This window comes from Cnephaeus nilssonii, assembly GCF_951640355.1.
Source record: "Cnephaeus nilssonii genome assembly, chromosome: 10".
NCBI lineage: Eukaryota > Metazoa > Chordata > Mammalia > Chiroptera > Vespertilionidae > Cnephaeus > Cnephaeus nilssonii.
Window position 1 is genome coordinate 24,755,290 of NC_137081.1, and position 13,793 is coordinate 24,769,082.

Sequence of the window (13,793 nt, forward strand, 5' to 3'; positions counted from 1 at the left end):
AATGGATCCCACCCTCTGGCACCACCGGGCTTTTACCAAACAATGAAGCTTCACCCAAACACCACATTCGTGTTTGCACGAGTGGCCGGATGCAGAGAATGGGTGGTATCTACCCAAAGAGTAGACAGTGCTTTCTGCTTTATTCAACCTTCCTGGTGGGGACGACTAAAGGACACCAGGGGAGGAGAAAGGGACACTCAGGGAGAGAACCACACCACAGGGACCCATCTTCACAGAAAGGGCTCAATGTTGATTTCCAGGGCGGAGCAGGGCAAATTCAGCTCAAATTTGGTGATAACATCAGGATGAAGGACACCCAGCTTGCCAACGCTCTGACCCCTGGCAAAGACCTCAGCACATCGCCCGGGGAAGAAAGCGGGGCCTGCAAGACAGAGAGAGGAAAATCAATGTTTCTCCCTGCAAACATGTCAATAGACATTTAACACTAAAAGCTCACTAAAAATAACGATTCTTCTTTAAACCACTGGCTATGAAATGAGAGTGCTTGTTACACTTTCTAGTCTGGAAAAGAAGTATTTTGCGTTATACCATGGGACCCTCCTGAGGAAAAGGTTGGGCACACAGGAAAGCCAGGGCCCTGTGTTTTTTATCACGGGGTCCAGGCAGGAGGATGAAGACAGGGAGGCTGAAGGGCCACAGTCACGAGAAGGCGTAGGGGAACTGTGCCCTGACACAGAACTGGCCCTAAAAGGACAAAGGGAAAAATGAAATGTAAAACTGACGATCTTGCATGGGAAAACCTGTTTTGAAACAGGTTTTTCCAAAGTAATTCTTGCTGGATAAAAAGTCTGCATTGAATTTATTTACTACTCAAAACAGCACTCACTTCTAGATAGAGAAACAAGCTGTACGTCACCAGAAGACAAGGACCTTGTTCCCAGAACTCGACCCATATTCCCGTCAGAAAAGGAGCTTCCTAGGCAGTTGGAGCATCGACTGTAAAACCACGAGTCTGGGTTGACCCCTGATTTATTCCAAGGCAGACAGAAAATTCTCCCTTCAGGTGGGTGCCAGTGCACAGCTATGTCTTACCAACCCAGCAATAGTTCTTAAGGTTTAAACAGCTAAAAACAAGCCAGCAAGCATACAGGCCCACTCCATGTTCACTGAATGACCAGCGCCCGAGAAGTTTATCAACACTCTACCCACTGAAGTTAAAAATGCCGACTCATTTCTCACCACCACCTTGAAAAAGTAGCGGGCCCACAGCTCCTGGCTGATCTGACCAAAACGTTTACTGGCATAAACTATAAATACCCAGCAGAGCAGGGCCACAAGCCTCCAGCTGCCACTCCAGACTGAGTGCATTATTTATGAAAGAGTAAACTGCTGAGCCTCCACTCATGGCTCCAAGGTCAACATAATGAAGAAATTCAGAAATGGGGGGAGGGAGGAGCTACTGTCAGGTCAGTACCAGCTGTACTGTGCACAAAAACACAGGGTGGTGACACATATTTCCCGATCAGCACAGAAGGATGTTTGTTTATCTTCCTGAAAATATTTTAATTATCATCCTTAAATAATCCCAAAGCAACCTGATTGAAATATAAGGTGGTCTGTTTTTCATAGTACCCCCCAAACTAAACAATTCTGCTTCATTCACTGTCTGTTAAAGCAAGAATTTCAATGAGCTGCATCTGAAGGTCATAATTATTTGGCTACTAACCCACACTTGGGAGAGGGGCAGAAACCAAAATGGACTGATAATGTAGAGCCTCAGTAAGATATGAGTAGCTAATCCTGATAAAGATGGCATATTTTAATTCTATAGAAATGAAAGTCTAACTTAAAAGACAATACCACTCCCCCTCCAAATAAAAAAAGTCGACAAATAAGTGAAGCTTGGATAAAGTTATTGATGGTAAGTGGTATAACCAAGAGTCACAGGAAGGGCTGCTGAGAAGCCTTTACTCCACCACCCCGGCACCCTGTGTGCAGAACTGTATCTGCATGACCTGTGCCAGCTGAATAGGACAGCAGCCTATTCCTAAAGGCCATTCAGAAAGGAAATGTTCAAGACCTTCCCTGAGAACGCTGCAATGTTTAAGAATCCTCATTGTACCCAAATCCTTCCTTTTATCTATCTTCAAATTCCAATTTGATTGGATTCATTTTAACTAAAGCATAAAACCAGACTATTTCAGAATCTAAGCCAGATGTGCTAGTTCTGACAGTGTTAGCAAAATAAAGCCTAAAAGAACTTAGAATTTTTACTTCATAAAACAACTTTTTGAGTCAGCACTTTTTAAGCAAAGTTCAGTTATAGTCTTCTTTAGTTAGCAAGCATGAGAAACTTTGCTTTAGTTCATTAACCAATTAGGTATTCAGTTAAACAAAAATGCTGTATTCGTATCACTAAGTGTAATTTTCCTCTTTACGAAAAAAAGAGAACTGAAATTCATATTATGCAATATTTGAAACATATCCAAGTATAAGGATATTCTAAGGGACAAACATCCAACTCTCAGCCCAGCCCTGGGCCCACTGAGTCACTACAGCATCCCAGACTGCCTGGGCCAGCCGCCTTCACAGAGGAGCCGCTTCAAATGGAGTGGACACCAAGGGCCCTCTCGCCCAATGCTAATCCTCTCCTTCCCACCTACATGGGAAAATGGAGCCCAATAATGGGATTTCTGAAGAAACTCCACTTTATAGAACACTAGACACTAACCTGTGATGACAACTTAACCTTTTGCACTCGGATGTCGAATGTGACTCGACACGGTTAGCATCGGTAGCAGCTCGAGAAAAAAGCAAGCGAGTGCAAAGGGTTAAACTTTTCTTGCCATTTTTTCATTTCTAACAAGGTCAGATTAAGATAGGAACACTTCTTATGATTTTCTTTGTGATTCCTCTGTTCAGTTAGAGCAAGGCTGAAATTCCCACAAAAGCACCTTCAAGTTTGTTAGGAGTACAGAGACCCCAAAAATGTAGCACTTAACTGATGTTGTATGTGAACCAGAAATACTGAAAGAAAATTTAAAATTACCAAAACACCAGCATTTCTTAGTGCTTTTTAAAAACCTTTATGGTTCAAACCAAACTTTGCAGGCAGAAGTGAAGTGCTTCAAAGAAGGGCAGACAAGAGAACTGCTTCACCAACAAACAAAGGGAACGCACCCTGAAAGGCAGGGATTAGGCCCCGGTTCAGCAGGCAGGTGGTTGAGCTCAGATGCAGGCACATCGAAGCGATCACCTGCTCTAGCAATTTAAATGCAACTAAAATCAGAGTCTTTCCAGAAGTAAGAGAAGTCACATCTGAATGGAATCTAAATGTGGATAATGGCCAAGGGCTACCTCATGAACAAACAAATGCTGTGTCTAGAGACATCAAGTTGCCAATTCAAGGAAAATCATGTTGCCCTGGGAATGAGAATTCTAAAATTCAAATTCTACAAAGCACATATGTTTTCTCTTTTACATGTGTTTAAGCCCAAATAGAGTCCCTGGGATACTGGGTACCAAGATGCATAAATACCATTTCAACCTGAGCCCAAATGCTCCCCAGCAAACAGCCTCTAGTTTCTCACAGATTAAACTCAGCTTTGCTAGTACGCATCCCAGGAAAACAGTTTCCATGAAACAGGTTTGGGGAAAACTGTGTTTTCTGTTGAAATACAGAGGTACATGTGAAGCCCAGACAAAAGAAACATCAGTTAAGCACAAACAAGAATTTAATTTCCAAAACTTAGTGGGGTGTAAGTAAGTCCCTTAATTAAAGCTTTTGTAGCACCTCCTCAAGGTCTGTAATTGTCTCTCTGTGCTCAAGCAGCAGGACCACTTTGAGGACCTTGGGGGTAATTCTTGGGCCGGTAATCCAGCACAGCATCCCGTCTTTAGCACATTTTCTGGCTAATTGACCTTCAAAGAGTTTGTGAGCCCCCTCTCTTGCTTGCTGCCAAACACCTTCCACAGTTTCTTTTTGCCTCTTTCTTCTAGAGTAATATTCTAGGACCAAAGTTTGGATAAGCTTTCCACATAGACTCATTCCTATCACTATATGAAGTATATCGGAAGCAGAAACTTAAAATGGTAACTGATCAGACCCTAATCTGAAAGGTCAAGGGTGCTATCAAGCAGGAGACTCTTAATTCCTTAATTTTAACCCCCTGCCATGAGTTATATTCAACTAATTCATTTGGTATTTTATTTAGCCCATCTCTAAAACTTATCTACTACTACAATTTTACTTTTCCCTTTCTGCACATCACTAATGTGTAGAATACTGTATCTGCAACCTGGTGGTTTATCAACCAAATTTTCTATAATAAAAAGATAAGAACATAATAAAGAGGAGAGAGCACACTGGAAAAGGAATGTTTATATGTCAAATATGTTATAGCATATAATAGAAACTACAATCACGAGCTTTAGCACCAACAACCATATAGGTCCCCAAATTCAGGGACAAAATACAAAATGCAGGATTATATAGATTTAGTTAAGCCATTGGGTCAACTGGATGTATTTTCCGCTGTTCTAAATGACTGACTATATATAATACTAGAGGTTCGGTGCATGAAATTCATGCACTGGGGGGGGGGGGGGAATCCCTCAGCCCGGCCTGCGCCCTCTCGCAGTCTGGGACCTCTCGCTCCTTACCGCTCGCCTGCTCACTGCTCCTTACCACTCAGCTCGCTGCTCCTTAGCGCTGCCTCAGAGGTGGGAAAGGTTCCCACCACCACCACCACCACCACCACGGCACTCACCAGCATGAGCACAGCTTCTGGCTTAGTGACACTCCCCCTGTGGGAGCACACTGACCACCAGGGGGCAGCTCCTGCGTTGAGCGTCTGCCCCCTGGTGGTCAGCGCACATCATAGTGACCGGTCATTCCGCCGTTCAGCCGATTTGCATATTAGGCTTTTATTATATAGGATAGGATGGGGTGAAAGAAAGGAGTAATCCTTTAACAGGATGACTCTAGGTCTGGCACCTACCCAAACCCTACCCTTTCCTCCCCCAACCCTAATTCTAATACAATTAGATATCTATAAAATAATGCAATTCCATGTTCCAACAACCCATCTTCGGAAATCACACAGAGGACACACACACATACACACACACACAAAATTTCCCATGGTTCCATTCTGGAGAGAAACTGACAGAGTGGCAGAGCAGCTGGGGCTGAAGCCACAATTTCCTACCTAGGACTTTCTCCTGGTTCCCCTGCAGTTTTCTGAGAATGTAATAACCATAACTAATGCTGCTGCCAACACTTAAACCTCACTTTCCTTTTCTAAATAATGTTAATCTAAAGAAAAAGACAAAATATAAGGCTTTAAAAAGAACTGAAGGCACACTGCACCAAATGTGTATTCTTTTTTAAAGAGTTTCTTGAGTACACCAATGAATTATACAATGAGGAGGAACCCAAAGAGGGAAAAGCCATGTGGGTAAGATGCTAACTTATAAAAAATAAAAGGGTTTAAGAGTACGTGGAGGAAAAACTGGCATAACTACCAAGATATAAGCACACATATTTTTTCAGATCTTAGTACACTCTAGGTTGGAAGAAATTTCTCTGCAAAGATCATTTAACGTGTAAGTGGAGACTGAATAATTTCTAACTGGTAATATAACCCCCCCCCCCCCCACAGATGTATACAATTCTTCACCTTGCATCTGAAGTGAAATATTTATGGCACCTAAAATCCTTAAAGAAAGGGGACCTAATCCCTTGAGTTTAATGGCTATCTTTCATCCCCTTCTGAAGATCAAAAGAAAGAAAAACCCTTACACAACTTTACAGTGCTAATCCCAACACACCTGCAGACATCATTAACCTCTTAAAGCAAAGGAAACTGATGCGAGAGCACCAGAGCCTACTTAACCCCACCGCAGGGCCCTGGAGAGGAGCCTGCGCTCAGCAACACTCCAAGGCAGCCTGGGAAGTCGGCACTGCACATAGGGCTGGGCCCTGCGGCTTTCTTCTTAAAAAGTCATCAGCAAAGCCCAGACTACCTCGTCTTCCAACTAATGGAAAAACATCTTCAACAAAGAACCTTTTTAATATAGATCACCACAACTGCCTTATGACTAAATATTTAAAACCATAACTCCAAAATTCCTGTTTTACTTGTATAAAAAAATGCATAGCTTATTTCCATGGCTATCCCTTTTTAACACTTCTTAAGATCGATTTTAAAGTCTAATCTTAATTATGTATCTCTCATACAACACATACTCTACACATATTCGTATTTCAAAACCTGAAGGAGGTCAGGAATGTTAGAAGAATTTAAATGTGATTCATCTAATGGCAACTTTAATAGGTCTCAAATTAACTTGTGTAAAACCAAAGGATTTTTACTTCTACGTTAAAAGTACCCTATCTACCGATAAGTTTGTTTTGAAAACTCCTATTCCAAAATAATGCCATCATCCCACAATTGTATGACACATCATTCCCCAACAGATTTTCACATTTCTTAACCATGCATTCATAGGACAGAATTAGAATAATAATTTTGAAAATAAACAGTATGGATCATCCTGCCTTCTTGGACCAATAAATTGCTTCTTTCCTAGTCTTTCACCTGATAAAATCTTTACAGGGATTATTTCTTAAACCAAATATGAGCAATTTACTATTTTCTCCACAATTAGAGTGAAAAAAATAACAATAATGGGAGTATTTTAGGGCTAATTAAGGAAGAATGGGAATAATGAGTAAAGGAGATTGTATCTATAATTTCCCAATTAGTTAACTCATTCGAAACCTTTGGCCAACTTGGAGTAAATATAACTTCAAACATTGATTATGACAGATATGCTCTAGAGTTCAGGATTAGATTTCAGCTGACAAGTAGGGCAAGTAGAGGAAAAAGAAAAGAATGACGATTGTTAAAACACCCTGTTTTCTACCTATTTCCCTCATCTACAAAGTAGTGACTCAGTCCTGGCCAAACCCCCAAGGACAGGCATGTCACAGATGGGAAAAGGGGAGCACAAGGAGATCAGGGGACTTGCCCAAGGCAAGCAGTAGCACAGGCTCAAGAGCAACTGAAGGTGAGGATAGCCCCTGATAGGCACCTCTTTGTATGTGGCCCAGGGGCATGAAAGGCCTACAGGACAATGTTTGCAAAAGGTTGGCCAAATTGTCCATTTTATGTTTGCAAACTTCTTCTGGTTTCAAATTAAACAAATAAACAAAACTTAAGAAAAAAAGTGAAGAAAAAGAGGTGATGTGTTTCCTTTACTTTAGATGTGACAAAACAGAGACCAAGGAGGTTAAGAAAACCGCACAGCCACACACCACCAGAGCTGACATTGGAACCCGGGTCTTCCCGAACCCGTCTGTCACTTTTATCCAATGGCAATTTTCTGAAGGGCACACACCTAATATCCACCTTGAGTGTACTCTAGCGAGTGATTACCCATTCCAAAATACTTCCCCAAATTCTTCCATTTGCATCCCCCAACACCTCTGTGGTACATAGACAGGGCAGATGTTATAGATGAAGACACTGGCATCAAGGGATTAAGTCCTAAATCACAGGGGCAACAGCAACAGAAGGACACTGAGCAACATCCTGTGTTATTTTTACAGTACCACACATCCTAGAGTTTAACAAAATATACCCTTAATTAGCCTCTATACTATGCTAGGATCTGCTTTTCCAACTTAGTGTATATTCACATGTCTAAAAACATTTTTACCACATCCATTATATTTATATGTCATAGTTTACTAAATGGTTCTTCTTTAAAAAAGGGGGGTTTGTTTTTTTCAGACAGGAAGAGGGAGAGAGAGAGAGAAACATCAATGATGAGAATCACTGATCAGCTGCCTCCTGCCTCCTGCCTCCTGCCTCCTGGGGATCGAGCCCACAACCCAGGCTTGTGCCCTTAACGGGAATCGAAACGTGACCTCTTGGTTCATAGGTCGACACTGAACCACTGAGCCATGCCGGCCAGGCTTTCCTTTAGAACTATTTTTAAAGCCACTCAGATAGGTAAAAGTTGTTTTCTGTTCTTAATATCTGTCCATCCATCTAGATACATGCATACATGCTTTATTCTCTAACAGTATTTCCTACTATTTTTGGAACTGCAACAGCCTTTCATTCATTGTTACCTTACCCTGACAAAGAATTAGGTATCTTTCATTATTTTAAGTATCTTTCATTTATTTTAATGGTATTGAGGAATTTTAGGAACTTATAAAACAAAACAAAAACCCCTGCCATAACATATTAACTCATATCATTAACTCTTTTTCAAATTACAAAAGATAAGTTAAAAAATATGAGTTAAATCATCAATGTTTTGGCAGATTTTCCTTTTTAAGTCAATGTTAATGAAAAAGGATTACTATTAATTTTCCAGAAGTGTAAGATGCCATGAAGTGCCCGGTGTTCCCATGCTACTGGAGCACAACACCCAAACCCTGAAATCTGATGGCTGCTTTATGAGCAACTGCATTGCTATCAGTCACTTTTCACACTTACTAGTACAATGTACCCCTCCATGTGATACGATGACTTAGTATAATTATAATCTTAGTTACCCTTACCAGGGCACCTAAAAGAAAAGCAAGTGACACTAAGTTGTAAAGACTGAGAATAACTAATCATCATCACTGTAGTACCCATGAATTCCCTAATTACAAGGGTGAATTTCAAACTTTTTTTTTAGGACAGGGAACCCTTTGTTCGAAGTATATATATATATATACAATTTTATTTTTTTTAAATGGAGCCCAGAAGACATTTTTTAAAACATATCCCTGGGAATGGTCAAAGTCTTCATCAGCTGTAAAAATGCAAACCGGAAATAAATGCCAGTGGTTAGTAACAATAGCCTTAAAGGCAGTAAGATACAAGTATGCCCATGAAGGTAATAATATACATGAAGGTGGTTGGGATAAAACCAATGTATGTGTGGATATAAGAGTGAACATCAAAACTGTTTAAAAGTCAAGAGTAAAGGAACTGAGAGACAAGAAAATGAATGAATAATTTTACTAATAATTTAAAAATAACTTTAAAAGTTAGCTTGAAACTTGATTCAGTTATCTTAGAGCTGGGTAGCATTTTAATACTGCCAAGGAGTTCAGGCAGGTAGGAATTAAAATATGACTTGTAAGTTAGGATTAGTTTCATCTCTGAGAAAGAAAACCCCAAATATCAATGGCTAAAAAAGACAAGTTTGTTTCTCTCTTGGGTCAAAGTCAAAGTAAATGCTCCAGGAAATAAAGCCTTCATTCTGAGGGGCCGTGAGCCCTGCTGAGTCCACCACATTTAGCAGCCCACCTAGGGATTTACTCAGTATGTTTATCTAGTTTTCTATCCACCCATCCATCCCTTTAATCCTTCTGGATTAAGCTGGATTGGCCACTTAGAGGACTGATACTAGGTTACCAGAACACATCATGCGCTAGGAATTCACAGGACAGTGGTTCATAACCAACACGCTGCAGCACACCAAGTCCAAAACCAGGGTGCTGCCAAAGTGTGACCCACGTGTACACCTGCTAGTATATAAGAAAGGTACACCCACCTTTCACATGTAAGATAAAAACTAAACTTTCAGAATCTGGGTCCTATGAAACAAGCTAAAAATGAACTTCTTTTGCATCCCTTTATATTTGGGTCTTTTCTACAGAATAGTGGAAGCCAAGGTCCAATTTGGAAACAGGGAAAAAAGGAGTACAAGATGGTAAATAAAAGAATCTTCATCTCTCTTTTATTCACCACTAGTACCTATAAATTCAATAACTCCAAAAAATGCATTCAGTTACAGTATACATTCTACAGGGGTGACAATGGGTTCTTGAGAACAGAGGAAAGTATAAAAAAGCCTTACAGATTATAATGGCTTGTGGTCCTCCACAGGCGAACCCTACCTGACAAAACCTTACCCTTGGTATTCAGTTCCTCTCACTGGCTGTCTGAGCACCACAGGAGCAGCACTGACATGGGAGACATAGCAAATATATGAGATCAGTGCTATAAAACTATGGCGATAGATGGCTGTGATTATGTGATTGGGAAACTTTCTATTGACTGCAAAGTCATGTTGAGAGGTGGCCTGGGGACTGCCATTGGCTGCCTAGGTGATGTTGTTTATGTTTGATCCTGAGAATTTCTGTGTGTAGCTCAGGCTGTGAGATTTAAATAAAGAGTTTCTAATTCAAAGTTACTCAACACATCATTGATTATATCAAGTGCCGGAGGGGAAAGCACTGACAGTATTGAACAACCAGATACTTATTTTCTCTCAAGGAAAAGTTAAATTCACTTACAATCATTTCTAAACAATTACTTTTTCAATTGTTTAACTTTTGCTGAAAAAAAAAGTTCTGAATGATTTTTAAAATGTTTTAGTTATGGTTATTAAGCATTTAAATTAACTGCTAATTGGCATACATAATTTCATATACTATAATTTAAGTAAATAAATAACATTAAAAATTATTAAGCAGATATAGTTAAATGTAGTTTTTTTGTTTTTTGTTTTTCCAAGCCAAACTGTATCCAGCTTTATTAAAGACTAGAGGCCCGGAGCATGAAATTCGTGCACGGAGGGGGGTTGTCCCTCAGCCCAGCCTGTACCCTCTCCACTCCAGGACTGCTGGCTCCCAACTGCTTGCCTGCCTGCCTTCCTGATTGCCCCTAACCGCTTCTGCCTGCCAGCCTGATCACCCCCTAACCACCCTGCTTCCAGCCTGTTTGCCCCCAACTTCCCTCCTCTGCCGGCCTGGTTACCCCTAACTGCCCTCTCCTGCAGGTTTGATCACCTCCAACTGCCCTCCCTTGCAGGCCGGGTGCCTCCCAACTGCCCTCTCCTGCTGGCCATCTTGTGGTGGCCATCTTGTGTCCACATGGGGGCAGGATCTTTGACCACATGGGGGCAGCTATATTGTGTGTTGCAGTGATGATCAATCTGCATAGTACTCTTTTATTAGATAGGATAGAGGTCTGGTACAGGGGTGGGGGCCAGCTGGTTTGCCCTGAAGGGTGTCCCAGATCAGGTGGGGGTTCCCTTGGGGTGTGGGGCGGCCTGAGCGAGGGGCCTGTGGTGGTTTGCAGGCCAGCCACGCCCCCTGGCAATGCAAGCGGAAGCCCTGGTATCTGGAATTTATTTTCCTTCTACAATTGAAACTTTGTAGCCTGGAGCTGAGCCAAGCCTGGGGCTCCCTCCGAGGCTGGTAGCCATTTGTGTTGGGGTTATAATTGAAACTTTATTGCCTTAAGCGGGTGGGCCCGGCCAGGGTGTGCGGAAAGCTTCACTTCCCCTGTTGCCGGCGGCAACCCTGGCCTGCTCTCTCAAGCTCCATTCTGCCGCCAATTGTTTGAATTTGTTTACTTTCTATAATTGAAACTTTGTAGCTTGAGTGGATGCTTAGGCCTGGCAAGGGCAAGCGGAAAGCTTGGCTTCCTCTGTTACCTAGGAAACCTTGCTCTCTGTGGCTGTAGCCATCTTGGTTTGGGCTAATTTGCATACTCACTCTGATTGGATGGTGGGCAAGGCTTGTGGGTGTGTCAGAGGTATGGTCAATTTGCATATTTGTCTATTATTAGATAGGATACTTTTCATAAACAATCATGGTATTTCAGGCAGGACATGGGCAGACAATCGTTAACAGTATACAACAATTTTCAAACTCCCTTCTTCAATGAACTACCAAAATCAGAAAGCCACTATAAAACCCAATGAAGTCTTAATCTGATGCTCTGAACAGGGAAAGTTTAGAGTGAGGGTTGACATTTCACATTAAGCATGTTGTTTAACAACTTTTCACAAGCCGACCCTTACTTTCAGGAAATGAAATGAAAATGGCAGAGAATATCAATCCGTAGATCCACAATCTAAAAAGGAATTGCTGCTCTTTTGAGGAATGCCATCTCAATAGTGACACTGGAAAGTCCAGATTGCCCAACATACTGGAAATCAATTTTTTTGGGTCAGGTCCCAATAGGTCTCTGGGCTTAAGACAGCCAAAGTCTATGCTTAAAGTGGAGAGGGAGAAAAGGACATAAAAACAAATTTTAGTTTTCCCACACAACGAAGTGTTTGTGCCAAGATGGCTAATGTGTGTCAACATCAAGAGATCCCTCCTCGCCCTAGCCAGTTTGGCTCAGTGGATAGAGCGTCGGCCTGTGGACTGATAGGTCCCGGGTTCGATTCCGGTCAAGGGCATGTACCTTGGTTGCGGGCACATCCCCAGTGGAGGGTGTGCAGGAGGCAGCTGATCGATGTTTCTCTCTCATCGATGTTTCTAACTCTCTATCCCTCTCCCTTCCTCTCTGTAAAAAATCAATAAAAATAAATAAATAAATAAATAAATAAATAGATCCCTCCTCCCAGGAACCAAGAGGAAATTTCTCAAAACTAGAAGGGAAAGGTATTTCCCCCCCATGTCAGTCCAGCTTGGAGACATTCTTCTTTTTTTTTTTTTTAATATATTTTATTGTTTTTTTTACAGAGAGGAAGGGAGAGGGATAGAGAGTTAGAAACACCGATGAGAGAGAAACATCAATCAGCCACCTCCTGCACACCCCCTACTGGGGATGTGCCTGCAACCAAGGTACATGCCCTTGACTGGAATCGAACCCGGGACCTTTCAGTCTGCAGGCCGACGCTCTATCCACTGAGCCAAACCGGTTTCGGCCAGCTTGGAGACATTCTATTAGTACTATATGTCCTTCCCCCCCAAAATAACAATGAAGTGTTCTGTGTGCTAACAACATAGCTTAAAAAAAAAAAAAAAAAAAAAGTAAAACAAAATTCTGCATTTTTATAAAACTTGATAAAAAATAGTATTTCAAACTGTACAGTCACCAGAAATACAGTTATCAAAAATGCACACACTTCACTTGGCATCTCCAGCACCTTCAGCTTTCTGTGCCTGGTCTGTTTTGGCATCACCATTTTCTGCAGGATTATTCCCATCTTTGCCAGCATCAGCTTTCCCCTTTTTCCCTTTCGGTACCTTCTCTCCCTTCTTTGCAGGGGCCTTTTTAGGCTTGGGCTCTGGCTTTGGAGGAGCAGGTTTAGCTGATAACCTGGCAGATCTTCTCTGTGGTTCGTCCTTCACCTTGGCTTTATCTCCTTTAGCATCCCCTTCAGCCTTTCTCTTGGGCATGATGGCGATGGTGGCGGGACGTCCGAGCGGGACGCAGGAATGCAGCAGCGCGCGGGCTTTGCTTGGTCCAGGGGTCGATCTCGTCTCCTCACACTGCTCTTAAATGTAGTTTTTTAATTTAACTTTTAACTTAAGATTTTTAATTTATTCTTAACCCTGAATTGAATTTTTAAAAGTAGGGTTTATACTTATTCTTTAAGTAAAGCACAATTTTACATATAGTGCATGCTAAAATGCAGTATATTTGTGGTATTAAAATTTGATGATGGGACAATTAAGAAAAAAGTATAAAAAGGTTTCTTAGGGGTCAGATAATTTTTTTTTTTAAGTTAGAAACAGTGGGTTACAACAACATCTATCAGATGGGAATCTGACCCGACCAGGTCATTCCAGTGAGACGTGGTGTAGAGCACTCACTCTAATTCACTGAGTACTAGCATCTATATATATATATATAAAAGGCTAATAAATATGCTAAGTGTCCCTCCACCTGTCTGACCAGTCGCCAAGACACGCACTGATCACCAGGGGGCAGACGCTCAATGCAGGAGCTGCCGAGCTGCAGTGACTTGGCAGCAGCAGTTCTCGGGTGACGCACCCCAAAACCAGAGAGGAGGGAGCCAGATTCCTCACGGGGAATGCCGATTCCAATTTTAGCTGTGGGTTATGTTGTTGC

At 41.7% G+C, this 13,793-nt stretch overlaps 2 protein-coding genes across 2 annotated transcripts in view; both read right to left on the reverse strand.

Annotated features, from left to right (window-relative positions):
* Positions 1–121: 121 nt before the first annotated feature.
* Positions 122–13,793, reverse strand: part of FARSB (phenylalanyl-tRNA synthetase subunit beta) — a 60,874-nt gene continuing 47,202 nt past the window's right edge. Inside the window, exon 17 of the mRNA XM_079782829.1 lies at positions 122–382. Within this exon, the coding sequence (XP_079638955.1) occupies positions 231–382 (152 nt within the window). The 3' untranslated portion in view covers positions 122–230. The remainder of the gene's footprint in view (positions 383–13,793) is intronic.
* Positions 12,654–13,298, reverse strand: LOC307106017 (non-histone chromosomal protein HMG-17). The gene has a single exon (XM_079782076.1). It carries the CDS (start codon positions 13,115–13,117, stop codon positions 12,845–12,847), a length of 273 nt encoding a protein of 90 aa, XP_079638202.1. The 5' UTR covers positions 13,118–13,298; the 3' UTR covers positions 12,654–12,844.